Below are 24,363 nucleotides of genomic sequence, written 5' to 3' on the forward strand. Positions count from 1 at the left end.
TTTACAACTTGTCTAAATCCTATCATCAACTGATTTCAGCCCGTGCATAGCTGTGGATTGACTGCATTGTTTAAATGGAATGTTGGCATATTGGCATAATTTGAAAAATGTATGGAATCATTGCTATAAAACTGTCTGGCTATAGCTAACAAACATACAATGCAGATAATCTTCAAATGCATTGTTTTACACTATCTTATCACAGCACTGGCAAACCATGTTTGACCACCTCCCTGACCAAAATGGCTGACCCTTTAGACCATCATAAGAAGGTTCATAACCATTCTAGCATTCTAATTCCTAATTCTATTTCCAAAGCATCCTGTAGGTTACACAGAAAGGGGAAATTGCCCTGTTTATAGCGAACGTTTCATCTTCATCATCATCATCTAAACGGTGTCACGCATCATCTTCTGAAGTGGAAGTGTCCCATATGCAGGGAGGGAATGTATCGGCTGATGACCAGTGGAGGAAAAGCACCCAGTTGTCATACTAAAAGTAAAGATATCTTAATAGAAAATTACTCAAGTAAAAGTGAAAGTCACAGAAAATACTACTTCAGTAAAATTCTAAAAGTATTTGATTTACCAAAAGTAAATGTAATTGCTAAAATATACATAAGTATCATTTAAAATTCCTTATATTAAGCAAACCAGACAGCACCATTTTCTAGTTTTTTATTTTATTTACGGATAACCAGGGCACACTCCAACACTCAGACATAATTAACAAACAAAGCATGTACTGTATGTTAAGTGAGTCTGCCAGATCAGAGGCAGTAGGGACGACCAGTGATGTTCTCTAGATAAGTGAGTGAATTGGATCATTTTCCTGTCCTGCTGAGCACTGTATTTTGGGTGTAATGAGTATTTTGTGTGTCAGGGAAAATGTATGGAACAAATAGAACATTATTTTCTTTAGGAATGTAGTCAAGAAAAAGTTGTCAAAAATATTTAAGTGGTAATTTCAATTATTTTTGCTCAAATACTTTACACCACTGCTGATGACATGCTCAGCTAAAACAGAAATACATGGCTCCAGTTCCTAGTGTTTTATCTTGTCATATTTAAAATGTACACAATGTTGGCTTGTTATAGATGTGGATGGAGCTATGAAGTAGGGCTGGTAAATGTGGTAACCTTCACAGTAGCCATAAGAGTGATTTCCAGAAATGGTAAAAGTCCATAGTACAACAGACATTACGTAATTCCCATGACTAAAGTCAATACAATGTCAGCCATCATTCCAGAAGAGTTCAACATATAAAGTCATTAATCACTAAAAGCATCAGATAATGAAACATGGATATTCAACAGACAGTCACGTTAGATCTCTTCTGATCTACAGTATATCTGATAAACTGGCTCAATACACGAGGTACAATTGATTAGATTTAGAACACCACACTTCTAGTGCTGCGGGTAGTAGGCACAGATCTAGGATCAGTTTACCCTCCTAATCCCTAACTTTACCATTTGGAGGAACATGCTAAATTGACCTGAGAACAGCATATGGAGTAGGTACAACTCTGATTTTTGGCACTTTGTGAGGGGCAGGCATGTCTAATTTAAAACACCCTCTCTGACAGTGACAAATCACAGCTCATCATCACTGGAGGCAGCTAATCCATGAATGGCAACGGTGGACCAATTTAGCCCCAGAACATAAAGCCTACGCAATAAGGAGCTAATGGTTCAATACCCAATCAGCTTGCTCTAAAAATGACAAACCTGTATGATACTGAAGGAAACAGTGGAGTCAATATTCTGTCAGAGCTTCAAATGTACAAGTGTACAAGTACATGTATCCCCAAGAGGTATGCATAGCCAAACCCAGCTGATAAAGTCAAACAGTATTTAGCAACTAGGCATGTACCCAGATTATTCTATACCATATTGATAAATCATCTGTGAATGTTCCGAGCAGATGTTCATTTGGCATTGGTTTCTATGTGGATTCATTAGTAACCTTCTCACAAATACAGGCGTTTCTTCCTGTCATGGTTATTCACTCGGCTGCAATCTCATTTATTGGATTTGTAATATGCAAAGATAAACAACGGATCATCGACAAGGTACAAAACAAATGACTAGACCCCATCTACATCTCTCAGAAAACACTTAGACTCACACACACACACACACATCACTGTTTTTTTTTTATGTCATATGACTATCTCTTGATACCCCTTCTCTCTGGTCTTGATCGTCTCTCCCCCTCTCTCTCTACAGTATTTCACAGTCACTCAGTTTGTGCCTTTTCCTATTTTATTATGACATTTAGCTTACTGTAATAACTTAATAGAATCACCTTCCCCCAATTACACACAATAATTGTATTAATTTACATGATCAGATTAGGCATGTTGGGTTTCATTACCATCTGGTTTTACACTTGCCTTTTATCGCCTCACGATAATCTACAGTTGTCATAGCAACAGGTGAGGAATATTAACATTGACCACCCAGCTGTGTTTTTATCAATAAATATTTATTGATAACATTTGAAAGGACATTTTTACGTACAGGTACTAAGTCTAAGAAATGAACTGCCACTGCACATGTCATGTGATCATGCGACAGAACATTCTATTCCAAGAACAGAAACCGAAAGAAACTGAGGAGAAGATATTCCACCAAAAAACCATGACCTCATGCACTGTTTCCAAATGAAATATGTATGTCAGTTCGACTGGTTGTTTTTAAGTACACTGTGCAATACAGACACACCCCATTAAAAACAGGTAGAGCAAGACTAATGTAAAAAACGGTTACTTCAAAATCAGGCTTAGACCAAACTGTTAAAACCTCCTGGTTGTTTTTGTCATCCATTTTCTTTTTGGGACTGAATAAAAAGACAACAACCATATTATGTGGTCACTCAACATGCAACTGAATCAATCCTAATCCCCATGCAAACGCCCTGTCCCAGAGACACAGAGCTGACAATGGCTGGTCTCTGATGACCATAAGATCGACCGCACACTGTCATGACGTATAGCAGTATGTCGACCACTCAGCAGGACGGTACTCCTACGATTGGGCTGGGCCGCCTGCCCCTTCTCCTTGTGGTCGTATTCCGGGAGGGACCAGACGGTTAAGCTTAGGGAGACGGAGGAGTCTTCAGGGAATTACAGGACCCTGCCTGGCTCCCGCCTGTGGTGCCTTGGTACTGTGGGAGAGAGAGAGAGAGAGAGAGAGAGAGAGAGAGAGAGAGAGAGAGAGATAAACCTCCAATAAAGATAGCTGTGTACATGTAGATTAGTAGTCCTAGAGACATTCTGTAAAGGGGATGAAGATAACAGATCATTTCGGGTCAGTGTATTGACCAAATCTGCTACTTTGATAAACCGATTAAATTGTGAGTTCTGTTTGTAGGTGAAGTTCACTGCACTGTAGTTAAAGCTTAATAGCAGCAATTGTGACCTAAAGACATTAATAAGAGCTCACAAATTCAAGACTCTCTCACTAATTGTAGGTGATAAGCAACAAGCTGTGCCAAACTAAAATGTGTTTTGGAAAGAATCTTTATTGCCTCTGAATCCTCCTTAGAGGACTGCCAAACAGAACTACTCTCTAAAACACCCGTAGTGAAAACAGAGATTCTCTCAAACTCCCAGCACTTCAACATGAAAGCACTTGATTGATTATTTCGCTTGCAGAAATCTAGCCGCTCAGAATCGGTTAGTTAAGCAAGCAGAAAAACGTCTTCCTCTCTTTTCATCTCATCGAGGTCAGATCTATTTTCCAGTGAAAGGGTCAGTTCTTCTTGACAGTAATTGTTCTGTTTGCTGGCTAAAAAGCAAAAAGACAGAAGCCATTACGGAAAGAGAGTGAGGGAGAGAGTGATGGTTTACAAAGCAAACAAACACACAAACATAGTTGAGTTTGAAGTCCTTTCGCGTCCCGGGCGTGTTCTGAATATGTGACTTTTTGGGGGAAGGCCTTGTGAAGGCAGAACAACATTGATTCAAATGGCTGGTGAGGCAGACTGCTAAATAATAGATGTGCTTTCCTGGGGGCTCAAATTAGGATTTCAAAGCATAGTCACATAATGTAACTAACTAAGTAAGTAACCCTGAAGCAAACAGAATAGTCTGCTTAATTGTTCCTTTTCTCAAATCCTCCTCTGTCTGTCTATCTCTTTTCTTGCTCTCGTGCTGTCTCTTTCACTTAATCTGCAGTATGTCTCTCCCTATCTGTCTGACTCATTCTCTCTTTCTCTCCCTCGCTCCCTCTCTAAACATTGGTGGTTCACTCAGCTGTGTTCTAAAGGAAGACAGTCTCCTTTGTTGCCAACACAATGAAGCCATTACACAAGGTTGAGTGCACAGGTCACACAGTCTCTCCTTCAACTCCTCAACACTCCTCTCCACTCAATCTATCATCCTAATAATAATAAAATAGATGTATTATTATATCTTTCCAATTAATGTCAGCTATTGTATGTATACCGTTGTTCAGCTACAATGAAATGTAGAAAGGCCTTGATTCTTGACCACTAACCACCTGTACACATGAAAGTCTGATTTTAATTGTATTTTTCCCTAGTAGATTTGGCTCAACAACAACATCAAGAAATCAAGGTAGTTCTACTCGCTGAAAGCATTGGCATTCTCAGCTGTGGTTGTTTTTAACAATGTAGGATTTTTTTGCGCTGGGAGGTAGAGAGGTTGAGAGCCTCTTAGGGTATTGATTATTGAGAAGAATGAGGCCTTAGAAAAGAGGAGGATAATTTTGATGAATGAGTTTCTGTGGCAGGTAACAACACTCTACCGTCTGAAGTCTAAAACCACCAGACAGGTCAAACTAGTCAACTTCAAGATGTTGGGTATTTGAGTCATTTTGACAATATGCAATAGAAACCTATTTCAGCTGAGACAGACCTTGAAAATGTTGCACTTGGAAACAAAGACATATGTGGGCACGCACACACACACACAAACGAACACCGGCTTTACCTCTATGAGCGGGTGCCAGTGGGCGATGGGTTTTCGTGGGTACGACAGCATTTCGCTCCAGTGGTCTCGGCCTAGGTGCTCTGCATCGTTGCCCACTTTACACACCCCGATGACCTCATTATGGCCTACACTGGATAGAGAAACACACAGAGGCCTTCATTACTCCTGCCTTTGGACTGGAGATGAAGGAGTACTGTCTCGGCCTAAACTTAACGTTTATTTGGGTAGTAAGATAAACCTACAAGTTTAATCCTAACTCTAGACAGAACATTAAAGTAACATTACAGTAACCCTGTGTGGATCTAAAAGTGAATCACATGTCTAATTGAAAATGTGCGAATTCAGTGAAAAATAGGACATCAACCAAAATGTATGATGGAATGTGAAATCTCAGGAAAGAACATTCATATTGCGTCTGTATGAATGGTGTGACAGAGCAACATGATGTGACAGAATGAGAGTATCTTTTCAATAACGGTGTGACAGAACAGTCATTATTTTGTAACATTTTTTTATTTCACCTTTATTTAACCAGGTAGGTCAGTTGAGAACAAGTTCTCATTTACAACTGCGACCTGGCCAAGATAAAGCAGAGGTACACATAAACAAACGTACAGTCAATAACACAATAGAAAAATCTATGTACAGTGTGTGCAAATGTAGAAGATTAGGGAGGTAAGGAAATAAATAGGCCATAGAGGTGAAAAAACTACAATTTAGCATTAACACTGGAGTGATAGATGTGCAGATGATGATGTGCAAGTAGAGATACTGGGGTGCAAAAGAACAAAAAGACCAATAACAATATGGGGATGAGGTAGTTGGGTGGGCTACTTACAGATTGGCTGTGTACAGGTACAGTGATTGGTAAGCTGCTCTAACAGCTGATGCTTATAGTTAGAGAGGGAGATATAAGTCTCCATCTTCAGTGATTTTTGCAATTTGTTCCAGTCATTGGCAGCAGAGAACTGGAAGGAAAGGCGGCCAAAGCAGGTGTTGGCTTTGGGGATGACCAGTGAAATATACCTGCTGTAGCGTGTGCTACACGTGGGTTTGCAAAACTAGGTGGTCGTGTGAATATGTCTGCCTTCACAGTAATGATGATACATTTGCCATGGTGGAAAAACATAGCGGTACTAAAATGAGAATTGATAAGAGAAAGAATAGAAAGAAGATAAAGACGAGGAGATGTTGGACTGCTACCCACAAGATAGGAGGCCCTGGAGTAACGTAACCTTCTCTATTTCACTCCCATCGGCATTGAAAGCTTTTTAACCCTCTGTAGGCCTTGCATCAATTCTGAATAAGTATTTTCTTGACTGGAGATACCTACTCTCTCAAGGGGCTATAAGAAGCCTGATAGACTGACAAGTACATAAAGGTATATAATGCATAAGAACCACAATTTAAAAACTACTGAGTCACTAAGTTAAAATCTACTGAGTTAAAAGCTACTGAGTTAAAAGCTACTGAGTCACTGCGTTAAAAGCTACAGAGTTAAAAGCTACTGAGTCACTGAGTTAAAAGCTACTGAGTCACTGAGTTAAAATCTACAGAGTTAAAAGCTACTGAGTCACTGAGTTAAAAGCTACTGAGTTAAAAGCTACTGAGTCACTGAGTTAAAAGCTATGGAGTCACTGAGTTAAAAGCTACTGAGTCACGGAGTTAACAACTACTGGATCTCTGAGTTAAAGCTCATTTACTCACCGGTCATAGTCCATGACGGCGATCATAAGGCCGATCTGGTCAATGTTCTCTGGGGGGACATCAAAGACTATGGCTTCATTGTAGACAGGGTTCAGAGTGTTCCTCTTAGTGGAGGTCTTCCTCTTCTTTAATCTCCGACCGTCACACATTAGAGAGACCTTCACATACGGGTCTAGAGAGAGAGAGAAAGAAAGAGAAAGAGAGAGAGAGAGACTGAGACTGAGACAGATTGAGACAGACTGAGACCGAGACATAGAGACCGAGAAAGAGTCTGCTGTGCTAATTTTGTTGCCTACAGCATATGTTGATGTTAAGTAGTATTGAATAGAAACACACAGTGTTATAGTGATGTGCTGAATAGAAATACACTGAGATATGCGTTTTTGTGGTAGTATTGTTATGGTGTGAGGTAGTGTTGACTTCTACCTGATGCCCCAGTGATGTCCATGGCCTTAAGGTTCCTGGCCTTGATCATGGTGATGGTCAGTCTGCCGGCGGTGGGCAGGTAGCACAGAGAGAACATCAGGTCTCCCAGGTCCACATTATCCTGCAGGGTGGAAACACAATACAACACCACAATATCAACCACATTATCCTGTAGGGTGGAAACACAATACAACTCCACAATATCAACCACATTATCCTGAAGGGTGGAAACACAATACAACACCACAATATCAACCACAATATCATGCAGGGTGGAAACACAATACAACACCACAATATCAACCACAATATCATGCAGGGTGGAAACACAATACAACACCACAATATCAACCACATTTTCCTGTAGGGTGGAAACACAATACAACACCACAATATCAACCACATTATCCTGCAGGGTGGAAACAAAATACAACACCACAATATCAACCACATTATCCTGCAGGGTGGAAACAGAATACAACACCACATTATCATGCAGGGTGGAAACACAATACAACACCACAATATCAACCACATTATCCTGCAGGGTGGAAACAGAATACAACACCACATTATCATGCAGGGTGGAAACACAATACAACACCACAATATCAACCACATTATCCTGCAGGGTGGAAACAGAATACAACACCACATTATCATGCAGGGTGGAAACACAATACAACACCACAATATCAACCACATTATCCTGCAGGGTGGAAACACAACACAACACTATCAACCACTGTATCCTACAGGGTGGAAGCACAACATAATATCAATCACTGTATCCTGCAGGGTGGAAACACAATACAACAATATAAATCACTGTATCCTGCAGGGTGGAAACACAACATAACAATATCAACCACTGTATCCTGCAGGGTGGAAACACAATACAACAATATAAATCACTGTATCCTGCAGGGTGGAAACACAATACAACAACATCAACCACTGTATCCTGCAGGGTGGAAAAACAATACAACAATATCAACCACTGTATCCTGCAGGGTGGAAACACAATACAACAATATAAATCACTGTATCCTGCAGGGTGGAAACACAACATAACAATATCAACCACTGTATCCTGCAGGGTGGAAACACAATACAACAATATCAATCACTGTATCCTGCAGGGTGGAAACACAATACAACAATATCAACCACTGTATCCTGCAGGGTGGAAACACAATACAACAATATCAACCACTGTATCCTGCAGGGTGGAAACACAAAACAACAATATCAATCACTGTATCCTGCAGGGTGGAAACACAATACAACAATATCAATCACTGTATATCCTGCAGGGTGGAAACACAAAACAACAATATCAATCACTGTATATCCTGCAGGGTGGAAACACAACACCACTATATCAACCACTAAATAAATAATCTCAAAATAATCAACATGCGGTCAGGATCGGTCAAGGACAAGATACTTATCATTCTTACCCTCAATATCATTAGAATAAGTATGGAATAGAATGCTATCACAACAAGCTCTGATCATATCAAGCACAAACCATTGCCTTGGGATTTTACAAGGACTTGAGCCAACATGTTGACCAAAGATCCCATGGCAACTCTCTAGTTGGTTTCGGTGAAGGGTAGGAAGAGCTTTTTCTCATGAGATTAACAATGGCAAATTCCCTCACTCTCTTTATAACTAATATGTTGCTAATTTATAGGAGAACTCATCACCGACATGTCCTCATAAGTATCATCACAAACTCATAAAGATGAAATAAAAAATTAAAAACTCGCTCACAGGTAATGGTGTAGTAGCAAAGATGTCAGGATAGATATATCTGAACCCTTCCCAGTCATTGGTCTGGAAAAGTCCCTCTCATATTTCCAATAATAAACAATGATGCTACACGAGTGAGAAGACTTCTGTTCGGCTGTAAAAAGCAACAGCTCAATTATCACCTTGTTCTGAAAATAACTCTGTAGAGTTGGTGGGATCTCCTCCTGGTGATCTTCTCTGACACACTGAGAATTCCACTGGAACATTTTAATGGGAGAGCAATAACTTTCAATGCAATATTTTAATTGATTAACCCAATGAAAAGTTTCATAAAAACGTTACCAAACTTACACAAAATATAACCCTGCAAATAGCCATAATGGTGCTGTACAATGTGTTTGAAAGAGTATTCAGTAAGCAACCATTTGTTTACCTTCATTAAACAACTTTGTTCCAATATTTCTGTCATTCAGTGATATTTATTCCCATAGTAATTTGTTATGGATCCATAACTAAATAAACATCAGCATTTTGAAAGAGTATTTTTATTATTATTTTATTTACTAAAGTGTAAAGGTGTTGATGAAAAAATACTGTACTGCTGTTTTAAGTTAGAAATGTAACACTTCAGAGTACTTAAGCATCGAATACATTGCAGGTAGGGGGATCTATTGTCCTGCTAATCGTGCTACAAGTGTTTGAAAACCTGTTTTCAAAATGCCACCAGCTGTCCATCATGACTGTAAATAAAAACACAGCATATTGTTTACATCTTGTTTACATTCTTTATTGTAACCACAATGTCACAAATAATTGTATCTACCTTTCCAATTACTTTTAGAGTTTGGGATTAATTTGATTAATATTATGGTGTTTCTATTCCAAGGAATATGAAAAAGACTCTGGGTTTCCGTTATCTGTACAACAGACGGTCAGGTGTACTGTACTGGGCTATTTAGCTAAAAATGCAGTGTCCTGCGGGCACACGGGAGACTGGGGTTCAATTCCCCGAGAGGGAGGAAGGAGTAGACTGTCATTGTAAACTGGCTTGCGTAGTTAAGTAAAGGATACAGTAAGAGTATAACATTTCTACACCCTCATTTTCTAATTCTAGTCTAATACCCAAACAGAGATTGAGTGAAAATAAAAATCTCAAATCAAATCAAATGTATTTGTCACATACACATGGTTAGCAGGTGTTAATGCAAGTGTAGTGAAAATGCTTGTGCTTCTAGTTCTGACCATGCAGAAATATCTAAAAAGTAATATAACCTAACAATTTCACAACAACAAGTGTAAAGGAATGAATACGAATATGTACATAAAACTAAATAAATGAGTGATGGCCGAACGGCAAGATGCAGGAGATGGTATAGATTACAGTATATACATATGAGATGAGTAATGCAGGGTATGAGAATATAGAAAGCGGCATTGTTCAAAGTGGCTAGTGATACAGTACATCAAGATGGCAAGATGCAGGAGATGGTATAGATTACAGTATATACATATGAGATGAGTAATGTAGGGTAAGTAAACATTATATAATATAAAGTGGCTAGTGATAAATTGATTACATCAATTTTTCCATTATTAAAGTGGCTGGAGTTGAGTCAGTGTGTTGGCAGCAACCACTCAATGTTAGTGATGGCTATTCAACAGTCTGATGGCCTTGAGATAGAAGCTGTTTTTCAGTCTCTCGGTCCCAGCTTTACTGACTTCGCCTTCTGGATGATAACGGGGTGAACAGGCAGTGACTCGGGTGGTTGTTGTCCTTGATGATCTTTTTGGCCTTCCTGTGACATCGGGTGGTGTAGGTGTCCTGGAAGGCAGGTAGTTTGCACCCGGTGATGCGTTGTGCAGACCTCACTACCCGCTGGAAAGCCTTCCGGTTATGGGTGGAGCAGCTGCCATACCCGGCAGTGATACAGCCCGACAAGAAGCTCTCGATTTTGCATCTGTAAAAGTTTGTGAGTGCTTTTGATGACAAGCCAAATTTCTACAGCCTCCTGAGGTTGAAGAGGCGCTGCTGCGCCTTCTTCACCACGCTGCCTGTGTGGATGGACCATTTCAGTTTGTCCGTGATGTGTACGCCGAGGAACTTAAAACTCTCCACCCTCTCCACTACTGTCCCGTCAATGTAGATAGGGGGCTGCTCCCTCTGCTGTTTCCCGAAGTCCACGATCATCTTCTTTGTTTTGTTGACGTTGAGTGTGAGGTAGTTTTCCTGACACCACACTCCGAGGGCCCTCAACTCCTCCCTGTATGCCGTCTCGTCGTTGTTGGTAATCAAGCCTACCACTGTAGTGTCGCCTGCAAACCTTATGACTGAGTTGGAGGCGTGCATGGCCACGCAGTCGTGGGTGAACAGGGAGTACAGGAGAGGGCTCAGAATGCACCCTTGTAGGCCCCCAGTGTTGAGGATCAGCAGGGTGGAGATGTTGTTACCTACCCTCACCACCTGGTGGCAGCCCGGTGGATCTAGGGTGATATGGTCCTTGACTAGTCTCTCAAAGTACTTCATGATGACGGAAGTGAGTGCTACAGGGCGGTAGTCATTTAGCTCAGTTACTGTGGCTTTCTTGGGAACAGGAACAATGGTGGCCCTCTTGAAGCATGTGGGGACAGCAGACTGGGATAAGGATGATTGAATATGTCTGTAAACACACCAGCCAGCTGGTCTGCACATGCTCTGGGGACGTGGCCGGGGATGCCTTCTGGGCCTGCAGCCTTGCGAGGGTTATCACGTTTAAATTTTTTACTCACGTTGGCTACAGTGAAGGAGAGCCCTCAGGTTTTGGTAGCGGGCCATGTCAGTGGCACTGTATTGTCTTCAAAGCGAGCAAAAAGGTTGTTTAGTCTGTCTGGGAGCAAGGCATCGTGATCCGCATCGGGGCTGGTTTTTCTTTTGTAGTCCGTGATTGACTGTAGACCCTGCCACATACCTCTCGCATCTGAGCCGTTGAATTGCAACTCCACTTTGTCTCTGTACCGACGCTTAGCTTGTTTGATTGCTTGGCTGAGGGAATAGCTACACTGTTTGTATTCGGTCATGTTTCCTGTCACCTTGCCCTGATTAAAAGCAGTGGTTCTCGTGTTCACTTTTGCGCGAATGCTGCCATTCATCCACGGTTTCTGGCTGGGAAATGTTTTAATAGACGCTGTGGGTACAACATCACCGATGCACTTGTTAATAAACTCGCACACCGAATCAGCGTATTCGTCAATGTTGTTGTTCGCTGCAATGTGGAACATATCCCAGTCTACGTGATCGAAGCAATCTTGAAGCGTGGAATCCGATTGGTTGGACCAGCGTTGAACAGACCTGAGTGCGGGTGCTTCCTCTTTTAGTTTCTGTCTATAGGCTAGGAGTAACAAAATGGAGTCGCGGTCAGCTTTTCCGAAGGGAAGGTGGGGGAGGGCCTTATATGTCTCGTGAAAGTTAGAATAACAGTGGTCTAGGGTTTTACCAGCCCTGGTAGCACAATCGATATGCTGCTAGAATTTGGGGAGCCTTGTTTTCAGATTATCCTTGTTAAAATCCCCGGATACAATAAATGCAGCCTCAGGATATGTGGTTTCCAGTTTATATAGAGTCCAATGAAGATCTTCCAAGGCCATCGATGTGTCTGCTTGGGGGGAATATACACGACTGTGATTATGATCGAAGAGACTTCTCTTGGTAGATAATGCAGTCGGCATTTCATTGTGAGGAATTCCAAGTCAGGTGAACAAAAGGACTTGAGTTCCTGTATGTTGTTATGATCACACCACGTCTTGTTAATCATAAGGCATACACCCCCGCCCTTCTTCTTACCAGAGAGATGCTTATTTCTGTCGGTGCAATGCGTGAAGAAACCAGGTGGCTGTACCAACTCAGATAGCGTGTCTCGAGTGAGCCATGTTTCCGTGAACGTTACAGTCTCGGATGTCTCTCTGGAATGCTACCCTTGCTCGGATTTCGTCTACCTTGTTGTCAAGAGACTGGACATTGGCGAGTAGTATACTCAGGAGCGGTGTGCGATGTGCCCGTCTACAGAGCCTGACCAGAAGACCGCTCCGTCTGCCCCTTCTACGGCATTGTTGTTTTGGGTCGCCGGTTGGGATCCGATCCATTGTCCTGGGTGGTAGGCCAAACAGAGGATCCGCATCGGGAAAGTCTTATTCCTGGTCGTAATGTTGGTGAGTTGACGTTGCTCTTATATCCAATAGTTCCTCCCGACTGTATGTAATAAAACCTAAGATTACCTGGGGTAACAATGTAAGAAATAACACATAAAAAAAACTAAATACTGCTTAGTTTCCTAGGAACACAAAGCGAGGCGGCGCCGGAAGGTCATTGATTTATCAAGACCAGTCCCCATGCTTGTCTCAGAGCAGTGCAAAACGGTGCTAAAATAGTTGTAGGCTATTGCATCTAACTTCAATATACTCTTTAAATAAATAAGACCTACACCAATTTTAACAGCACATTACTCAACACTAGTGAGACTCAAGTCGCCTACGGTAGGCCTACAGTACATCGAAAAATATGACATGACTCTCCGCCAATAATTACATATAGAGGATTGGAGGATATTTCTGTAATTCAGCGATATTTATTCCCATAGTAATTCGTTATGGATCCAACTATCCAACTAACTAAACATCGGCCTTTTGAAAGAGTATTTTTATCATTATTTTATCAATGAAAGCATAAAGATGTCATTATTAGTTACATCATTTCAGTGTGAACCTGCAGACTGGCACTAAGAACAGAACAGCGAGAACATTTCCCTAGTCAGCGCCATTATAAATGCAATGCCCCTTAAAGTGTTGCCAGTGTGGCGGGGTGGGGGTCCACCCCCTTCCCCATGGGCTAGGTAGGTCTTCTGTGCGCGGCTCTGCGGCCCATCCCGTGCCCCCTGCCCTCGTGCCTTGAACCTTGCACTCTTTCAGTAGATACAGCTGTAGAACTGCAAGGCAGTCCCATTGTGCGCCACTCGGGAGCCATGATCAATATATATTGTCCTGCTAATAACAGGGTTAATAATATATACATGTGAGGATATCCAACAGGATTTTATATAATTCTAAATTAATAATAATAATAATAATAATAATAAATCGCTTTGTTTAAAAAATAACAATATTTTGGAGATTATTTCATTTTCAAATAATGTAAAATGAGGGAGAAAAAGGCCATTCTTGAACATGGGGCTAATGGGGCTAATTTCTCATTTGTAAATAAAGCCAGTTTGTTATTTAGAATGATTTATTTCTGTTTTTAGATGGAGAAAAACCAAAAACCTACAGTCATCTCATGGGTTTCCCAGTCAAGGCCAACTCAGGTATTCAACCTGCATCTGTAGCAACACAGCTTGTTCTGCTATGCAGTGTCTTAGACCATTGCACCACTCAGGTGCTGTACAACATGACTGGCCGGGAGTGGCACACAGTACTACAGTAAGAGCAAAATAATCCTAAAAATAAAATAATAAAAACCTTAGTGTAACAATAGTTTTAGTAAGTAATACTGAAATTGTGCACAATTATCAGTTTCTCTTTAGGTTTATGTCGCCGATTCATTGTCAGTTAGAGACACAGTAGGACCCAAAACATAATCAGTGCTCTGACTCCCCCTTGCGCTGGTCTGGAGCAATGAAGTGGTGACGCAGGGTACCGTACTAAACCACAAATTACCTCTAAAGTCCCGCGGTGTAAGCTGTCAACTTTTAAAGGTGGAACCACTGTATATAGTACTGTAGTCCTACTAATGAATACAACAAGGCATTCCTAAGGCATCTTGATGCGTATGCAGCCTTGCACTCCATCAAAAAACTCTGAAGCATTTTTTTTTTACAATTACTTTCTCCTTCCCAAACTAGATTAGTGAACACAAACAGAATGCCCCTCAGACTGTTAATAGCAGTGTGTTCTGCTGGTCTCTCTCTGCCGTCTACCATGCCCGATGGGGGGGGGGGTGTTTGTTTTCTCCCAGAACCCCCTGTGGTGTTCCGTAATGAGGTCCCTGCGTCCTGTGACATTTACACGCCTCTCCCTAATTGTCTTCCTATCAGGTTGCTCAGGGGTGCAAGATCCGTGTCCCAGGCACCCGGGGACCCCCCATAGGGCCTTCGCCAGCAGGTAATTGCATTTTAAGAGGGCACGGGTGGGAAGGGGGTGACAGTAGATGTAGGAGGCAACTGCGGGTGTAGGAGAAGGTGACTGTGCTCCACTGAGAGTCTCTGGTCATCACGTCGCCTCACAGCCCCAAATCTCACTGGCTTTACACATCCCAGCTAAAGTACAGCCTCGTAGAGACAATACACTGCTAATGCCAATGATCAAAGAAATAGCCATGGTTTCAGGTAACATAATCTACTTACAGTAGCTACTACTCTGCACAGAATAAGCTAAGTGAGTCCTACAATTGTGCAGTCATACCTCTTTGTTTCAGAGCATCAAAATGACATATAAAAGGATTTCATCTATGGTCATGGCCTCAGCACAGATGTGGAATATACAGTAGCTGCACTTCCATTGAACTGTATAGGCCCTTCACACTAGAGACAAACAACAAGTGTACTGGATCCTGTGTTTGTCGGAGACGTCTTCTTATTGTGTGCTCATAGCTCTAAATCATTACAATATGACAATGCTTCCGCCTCCTTGGTGCTGCATCTTCCCCGAGCAGAGGAACACAAACCTGAAATAGCTTGCCTGTATAACTGACTGGGTGCTGTCTCTGCTTCATTTATAACAATGACTCTGCATTCACCATCAATAGAAGCCTATGCTGTGCCGTGATTTTGACAAATGGCCAATATTGCAGCAGATAAGCAAACACCCCTCTATAACCAGCAGGGCTGCTCTCCTGCGAGTCTAGCAATCAGTTATACGTCAACTAAGCGGATATTGGTTTTGTGTGTGTGTTCGTGTATGTATGTGTGTTAGTGTGTGTGGCTTGAATGGAATGCTATTGAACATAATGAAACCAGTTTGGACTCCATTCCATTCCAACCATTACAATAAGCCTGTCCTCCCACCAGCCTCCCATGTTCACATTGCTTGATGAGGAAAACCAGTGAGAGGAAGACACAGGAATACATCCAGATGACTTTACAGTCTCTGTTATGGTTTTCCTCTACAGTCTTCAATCATCCCTGTCAAACTGGGCTGGTCTCAAGACAGTGAATAGAAATGGGCACTAAGGCCACACAACAAGCAATGTATTTCGAATGACTTTGTTTTAAAATCCCAGGTAAACTTAATACCCGGGGTAACAGATCAATATGAACATAATAAATGTATCCCACAGGAGCCTGTTCGAGTAACAATTTGTGTACTCAAACTATAAGCAGAGGTCAGATGTAACCCCTGAATCTCCCTCCTACCCCATCTCTGCTCCATCTTTCTGTCAGTCACACTTATTGACCTCCATCAGGAATCCTTCCCTCTGATTGGTTGTCAGGCAGACAGATACATCACGCTACCCCCACCATCATATGGGAGTTAATGGGGGCCACTCATCTACAAACAACACAAATAACAGGTCACGTTCCACACAACCACCTTGGATTGTCTTTAAATGGCAACCACAATCTAGCCTTATCAAGGCTATTCCTCCAAGAAAGATGGATTTGTGAAAATTACTTTTTTTCATTGTTAGAAAATCACAATACTCATCACATAAGTGCAAACACACAGGGTGCAGCTTGCGACCACAGGGAACCATTTAAATATAAACAGGTTCTCCGGCACAAAATGCGTATCAGCCAATTAAAATTGTCGATTTACTTGCACATTACAGAACGGTAAGTTACAGCTGGTCCCATCAGATAATATGGCACATGTTAGCCCTATGCAAGCCTCAATAGGTGGCACTGAATATATCCTGGCAAAAATTCTTCATCAGCCTATCAAAGATCTCAGACTTTATATCCACCAACCAACAATGTGTTGTTTGACGTACTCGAAATAGGCCAAGCTACAAATAAAACTGTACTTCCACTGTTTCTCTGACGCTTTCTGGGATGTCATTTGAACAACATCACTGCTCTACTATTTCGGGAGCCATGACTGTCATCAACTACGTCTATGTTTGGTGTGCAGTGGTATCAGACTGCAGTAGTAACACACACTCTGTCTACACATATTCAAAGTTAACACGCAGCTGGTAAACATAACAGCAGGTTACAACAGATCTGAAAGGCTGTGAAAATAACATTGAACAATACAACTGTGTCTAGCTAATGATGAAAGGGATGAGGAGTTGTTATTTTGTCATTCAAGGCAAGTTGCTATCTTACAATAACTGTTCCATTTCAGAGAAACTGCTACATTTCCAAAGTAATTGAGGCGTGTCGTTATCTTACAATAACTGTGATATTTCAGTGCAACTGGCATGTTGTAAAGAATAACATTCAGTCCCCATGTATATCTTCCCCATCATACCGAGCACTGATACAGCTGGTCAGTGAGGATTCGCCTGTGTGATTCTGTCAGCTATGTGAGGAGATGTGGATCTGATTGCCTCAGGTTGTGAAAGAAGTGAGAGATGAATGATCTTGTCAGCTCTATGAGACTCCTCCCTCTTTCTCAGTAACACTTCAGCGGGGTTGTTTCATACTATCTCACCCTTCATCTCGCTCTGTTTTTTTGTTCTTTCTCTTTTCCCCTTGACTAGTGGTTCAGAGAGAGGGAAGATAGAATATATTGGGTGGAAACAGAGTGTTATAGACACTAGAGAGTAGTCCTGTCAGGGTTCTTTGTTTCTTCTGATCTATGATAATATAAGTGTGCTCTGACATGTTTCACTGGGTCCAGACTCTGACTGGCTACATGATAGCTTTGAAGGAAATGCGTTATTTATAACTGGAGGATCTCTGGTTCAAGCCCCCTCAACAGACAGAACAGTTTTACCATCAAGACCCTAACAACCTCCTCCGATATGCAGGTGTATTCATGTCACAGTACACAGTGAGCGGTTAACCCAAGTGTACATAATATACTGTAGCTAGACTCTGTATGAGCAGAGATCCTCCAGTTATAAGTAATGCATTACCTTCAAAGCTATCATGTAGCCAGTCAGAGTCTGTCATTTGCAGTAAATTGTTGTGTTTGGGGCCATGTGCTTGCTCATGAAAGTCAAGAGAAAGCCATTTCACTGGGCTGGGTCTGTGAACTGTTCTCAAATAAAATAAAATAAAATTACATGTGTAGACCTTACAGTGACATTCTTATTTACAAGCCTTTAACCAACAATGCTTTACGAAGTTAATTAAGAAAGAAAATACAAATAAGTGCTAAGTAAAAAATTGATAATAAAAAAATTGAAATGAGAAAATAGAAGTAACAAATAATTAAACAGCATCAGTAAAATAACAAGCGAGGCTATATACAGGGGGTACCGGTACAGAGTTAATGTGCGGGGGCACTGGTTAGTTGAGGTAATTGAGGTAGTATGTACATGTAGGTAGAGTTAAAGTGACTATGCATAGATTATGAACAGAGAGTAGCAGCAGAGTAAAAGAGGGGTCTGGGTATCCCTTTGATTAGCTGTTCAGCAGTCTTATGGCTTGGGGGTAGAAGCTGTTAAGAAGCCTTTTGGACCAAGACTTGGTACCGCTTGCCATGCGGTAGCAGAGAGAACAGTTTATGACTAGGGTGGCTGGAGTCTTTGACGATTTTTAGGGCCTTCCTCTGACACCACCTGATATAGAGGTCCTGGATGGCAGGAAGCTTGGCCCCAGTGATGTACTGGGCCGTACGCACTATCCTCTGTAGTGCCTTGCGGTCGGAGGCCATACCAGGCAGTGATGCAACCAGTCAGGATGTTCTCAATGGTGCAGCAGTAGAACCTTTTGAGGACCTGAGGACTAGAGGCTTTGTCGTGCCCTCTTCACAACTGTCTTAGTGTGTTTGGACCTTGATAGTTTGTTGGTGATGTGGACACCAAGGAACTTGAAGCTCTCAACCTGTTCCACTACAGCCCCGTTGATGAGAATGGGGCGTGCACGGTCCTCCTTTTCTTGTAGTCCACAATCATCTCCTTTGTTTTGATCATGTTGAGGGAGAGGTTGTTGTACGCAACTTAATGATAGTCTTGGAGTCGTGCCTGTCCATGCAGTCGTGAGTTAACAGGGAGTACAGGAGAGGACTGAGCTTGCACCCCAGTGGGGCCCCCTTGTTGAGGATCAGAGTGGCAGAGTGTTACCTACCCTTACCACCTGGGGGCGGCCAGTCAGGAAGTCCAGAATCCAATTGCAGAAGGAGGTGTTTAGTCCCAGGGTCCTTAGCTTGACAGAGCATCTTAGACAGATATCATGTGGTTTGGATTGGGTTTGAACTGTTCCAGAGAGCTTCATGTGCCCTCAGGCTAAGGAATGCTAACCACAGACAGCTCAACACAAACAAGACTACTGCAATCCAATTGTAATATCATTGTGAAAATAAAATATAAAGACAAAAATCTATAAATGTATAACTTACAGGCTATAACAGAGTTTTTCCTGGTCAGGTTACATGGTAGGGAAAACTCCTGGTCTTAGTCATGAGGGATGTATGATTTCTTGGTCTTGGTCTTGGTTAGGGCTGCTCCCTGTGGTTGATGGGGCTCCAGACTTAGTGGGAGGCCCAGTCCAGCCCTAGACATGCTCTAGTGATTAATGGATGCCATCACCATCTCTGTGTCAACCTGTCAAAGCTGCCTCCCTCTCACTAACAGCCGAGATTTAGGTCACTCCCCTCTGAAATGAAGCCCTCCATCCTGCTATGTGTATTCAAACATAAACATGCACAGAAGCACATGTGGCACATGCATGTACACTCACACTCCCGCACACACACACATGCACACACACACATACATCCAAATACCACTGCTCTCAATTATGTGCCTGCTGTCAAATGAAATACCATGAGCTTGAGACTGATATTTCTGTCCTTCCCAAATATAGATACACTAAAAGCTAATGACCCATGTTACCAGTCAACCCCTCACTGGAACATTATTTAGGTCATATTCCTAAATAATGGCTGGATCAAAGTGGCAAATACATTTGAAGTCTAATTAAACTTATCAAAGACCCAATATGAGTGGCCATTTATTAATTACTACCTATACTGAGTCTGCCCTCCATGATATACTTTTATTTCTCTGCCCAGCCTATTACCACCCTCATTGTGTCCAACTGTACACTCTTAGAAAAAAAAGAGTGTTCCAGGTAGAACTGTTTTGTATAAGAGTGTATTCATATTATTATTTAGACGAACATTAGTATTCATGGTTAAAGTAGAGCTCATCAGAGATGGTGGGTACACCGTCATCTCACCGTCATCACCCAGAGAGAGAGAGAGAACCAATTGCCTGATTACCAGACAGGTGAGGTGGAGGCAGAGGAGGCAGAGCTTAGGGGAGGAGGGAGGTGAGAGAGAGGAGGCAGAGGAGGTGAGGGGATGGAGGTAGGGTTCAGTTGTGTCACAGAGCATCCAATTAAACCACACTGAGACAGTCAGACACATGCACACATGTGGCCAATATGTTAGACAACCAATTATGTGAGACAAGAAGATAGCAGTGGAGGGGAGAGGAGAGTAGGAGAGGGTACATGAGAGGACGGCTGATGTTAACAAGGCAGCAGAGGGCCTGCATTCAGATAATTACCACTGAGTACACTCTGAAGCCCAACCTTTACATCCAAAACCCCAGGGCCTCAATATCTCTATGTGAATGTAGCCCAGCACTAACACAGGATTCAGCAGGGCATTGGTTGAATCAGTACTGGAAATGTCTGCACACCCTCTATGTAGTTTCGCAGGAGTAGGGCTGGCCAGCCCTAGACTTACACTATCCAACCAGCCACATTGGCTGGAACAAAAGTCGACAGCCAGGGCCAGAGTAGGATTGACCACCCCTGGTCTAAGTGCCTTTGAGTTCCATTGATATGGGTTGAAGGGAAAGGCAGGTCATTAGCTATTCCTATTATTCTCCAGGCAACAGGGCACAGGGCTCTAACACAGTCATCCTGAAGGAATAATGAGTCACTTAGAGTCAGGTCACCTGGGTTCCAAACTCATGAAAGTCAAAATGGTCGCTGTTCAGACAAACTACAAGACTTGTATCACTATTAAAGGCACAGAATCACCTGAACCCCAACACAGAGGACAGAATAACCGGCTCATGAATTATTATTATGCATGCTGTCAACATTTGAATGCTTTCCTTGCTATGTGACTGTATCGCAAACCTGTGTGCACAGGAATGCTCTGAGTGGGTGTTAAATCCTCTGTGACAAATGTCATCATATATCAGTGTGTGTGAGGGTGTTCTCTTCATCAGCTACGCCTCATTGATTCAGCACTGACCTCCCTGGAATAATATGAATCATATTTTATAATCAATGGGAGGGCAGAGCTCTGATAAATGTCAGTTCCATGTGACATGAAAAACACAGACAGGATCAATGGTCACATCAAAGTTACTGTAGCTCACACACTCACACACTGAGAAAAGCGCTGGTCCATCAATGAGATCACTGAAGACAGGGCCTACCTGTGATTGTCCACAACAAGACAGGTCTGTCTGATCTTACACAGCTTTGAAAAGGATTGCTGTGAGGAGATGATTAAACATCTCTATTCTAAGAAGACATAATGGGGAGAAGTGGTTGGGGAGTGTCATATAACAAATTGCAGGAGACAGCAGTCTACAGAAAAAAGTAGAGAGAACTTAATTTGTAATTTTTAAAATGTACATGCACATTTTCTCCTCTCCTCGACTGCATGTGCTGCTGCAGGAAGGGGGGCATTGCCTAAGCAACCAAATACTTGTTTGCTACAACACCTTGCTTGTTTCAGCAAGGAGCAACAATATTTCTTCACGTTGTAGAGTCCAAACCCACTGTCTCCAGGTCATCTATAAGTCTTTGCTAGGTAAATCCCCACCTTATCTCAGCTCACTGGTCACCATAGCAACAACCTCCCATAGCACGCGCTCCAGCAGGTGTATTTCTCTCGCCATCCCCAAAGCCAACACCTCCTTTGGCCTCCTTTACTTCCAGTTCTCTGCCGCCAATGACTGGAACTAATTGCAAAGTCACTGAAACTGGAGACTTACATCTCCCTCACTAACTATAAGCATCAGCTGTCAGAGCAGCTTACAGATCACTGCACCTGTACACAGACAATCTGTAAATAGCCCACCCACCTAACCCAATCTTTTTGCTCTTTTGCACCCCAGTATCTCTACTTGCGCATCATCATCTGCACATCTGTCACTCCCGTCCCATCTTGTTTTTTCTTAAGACAGTTTTTATTTATTTTCATGGTCTTCATCCATAACTGTCGGTTACAAGGTTATACAGTACTTGTAGTTGTGCCAGCCCTAAGAGTGGCAGACATACAGTACCAGTCAGAAGTTTGGACACAACTACTCATTCCGGGGTTTTTCTTTATTTTGACTATTTTCTACATTGTAGAATAATAGTGAAGACATACAAACTATGAAATAACACATATGGAATCATGTAGTAACCAAAAAAGTGTTAAACAAATCAAAATCTGTTTTATATTTGAGATTATTCAAAGTAGCCACCATTTGCCTTGATGACAGCTTTGCACACTCTTGTCCTTCTCTCAACCAATTTCACCTGGAATGCTTTTCCAACAGCCTTGAAGGAGTTCCCACATACGCTTAGCACTTGTTGGCTGCTTTTGAATGGTAGTGTATTTTTACACACACACACACACACACACACACTGAACTTTCCATCACACAAACACACACAGAGCTGTCAGTTGTCTAATTTACGTGGCACTGTGATGAGCACTCATTCCTGATGACCTCAGGCATCATCACCATGGGCCCATTTAGCTCTGCTGAATGAGGTTAGGACCTGGTGGAAAGGAGCTGAGATGGGGTGAATTGGGAAGATTAGTGCTTAATGCTAATACTAATGATAATGCCTCTGTGTCCTTCACCAGGGACCACTGGATGGAATAATGCAGAGAAAGTGATTATGAGTTATCTTCCTGAAGGAGACAATGCTTCACTACTGAGAGATGAGATACTAGCAAGCACATGTAGAGGTAGAGCCCTAGGGGTGCTGGAGCACCTGCCCATTTTGGTGGTGTTTTTTAAATATTTTTTTACAAATTACTTCTTATTTGATTTCTTGTCTCTTTTCCTATTAATTTTTTGTCTGTTCTCCCGAGTGGTGCAGCAGTCTAAGGCACATCTCAGTGCTAAAGGCGTAACTACCGACCCTGGTTTGATTCCTGGCTGTATCAAACTGGCCGTGATTGGGAGTCCCATAGGGCAGCGCACAATTGTCCCAGCGTCATCCGGGTTAGGGTTTGGCCGGGGTAGGCCGTCATTGTAAATAAGAATTTGTTCTTAACTGACTTTAAATTTAAAAAAATGTAACTGTAAATATAATGAATTGCCCAGCAAACTAGATAATTTCTCAAACTTAACAATCTTGAAAAAAGTCCCCTCACTCGCCTTTCTGCCACTGTGAGTGTGGAAGTTCGTTGCTGTACATTTTTTGTTTTATGTTGGGGGGGGTGCCTTTTTTTCTCTCACTTTGAGGACCTGCCCCAGCTGCCTCTGTGCACAGCCCTGGATACCAGGAACATATACTCCATCATTACCTTGCACATTAAAATAGATAGTCTACCATATGTGACTGGCAACACGATCCTAGACTTATTGTAATTCTTGACAAAAACTGTTCTTTTATACAGTTTATAACAGTACAGACTTCACTGAAGCTGGAGACTTATATCTCCCTTTCTAACTTCAAGCATCGGCTGTCAGAGCAGCTTACCGATCACTGTACCTGTACACAGCCAATCTGTAAATAGCCCAAGCAACTACCTCATCCCCATATTATTACTTACCTTCTTGCTCTTTTGCACCCCAGTATCTCTACTTGCACATCATCATCTGCACATCTATCACTCCAGTGTTAATCTGCTAAATTGTAATTATTTTGCTTCTATGGCCTATTTATTGCCTCGCCTCCTACTCTTCTACATTTGCACACACTGTACATAGCTTTTTCTATTGTGTTATTGACTGTGCATTTGTATATGTGTAACTCTGTGTTGTTGTTTTTGTCACACTGCTTTGCTTTATCTTGGCCAGGTCGCAGTTGTAAATGAGAACTTGTTCTCAACTGGCCTACCTGGTTATATGGAGGTAAAATAAAATGAAATAAATAAATAAAAGACTTAGATCTTCAAAATGGTGTATCATACACTGCAATTGGATAAAGTTATGGGAAAGTAATGCTGCCATGGAAGTTTATGTAATTGTTTACCCCCTTTTGAGAAAAAGCACTTCAAAGTTTTTGATATGATTTTAACATTTGCTTTGTTAGCTCTTCTTTGTTTATGGTTATTCAACATCGTTCACACCCTCTTAATCCTTAGCCCCACCCATCTCTTTGAGAATTCAAATGTAAACACCTGGGAGTCAGCATGGCATTGTCCTCCAGAAAGTAGTCTCTCACAACCTTCTGCAACTG

The 24,363-nt window shown here is 42.0% G+C and overlaps 1 protein-coding gene across 1 annotated transcript in view; it reads right to left on the minus strand.

The window, feature by feature from the left end:
- Positions 1 to 672: 672 nt before the first annotated feature.
- The window catches only part of LOC135550109 (synaptotagmin-9-like), a 49,322-nt gene continuing 25,631 nt past the window's right edge, over positions 673 to 24,363 (minus strand). The window contains exons 4-7 of the mRNA XM_064980606.1: positions 7,094 to 7,214; positions 6,668 to 6,839; positions 4,961 to 5,090; positions 673 to 3,171 (exon numbers count right to left, since the gene is read on the minus strand). Of these exons, the coding sequence (XP_064836678.1) occupies positions 3,103 to 3,171; positions 4,961 to 5,090; positions 6,668 to 6,839; positions 7,094 to 7,214 (492 nt within the window). The 3' untranslated portion in view covers positions 673 to 3,102. The remainder of the gene's footprint in view (positions 3,172 to 4,960; positions 5,091 to 6,667; positions 6,840 to 7,093; positions 7,215 to 24,363) is intronic.

This window comes from Oncorhynchus masou, chromosome 1 (assembly GCF_036934945.1).
Source record: "Oncorhynchus masou masou isolate Uvic2021 chromosome 1, UVic_Omas_1.1, whole genome shotgun sequence".
In the NCBI taxonomy this organism is placed as follows: Eukaryota; Metazoa; Chordata; class Actinopteri; order Salmoniformes; family Salmonidae; genus Oncorhynchus; species Oncorhynchus masou.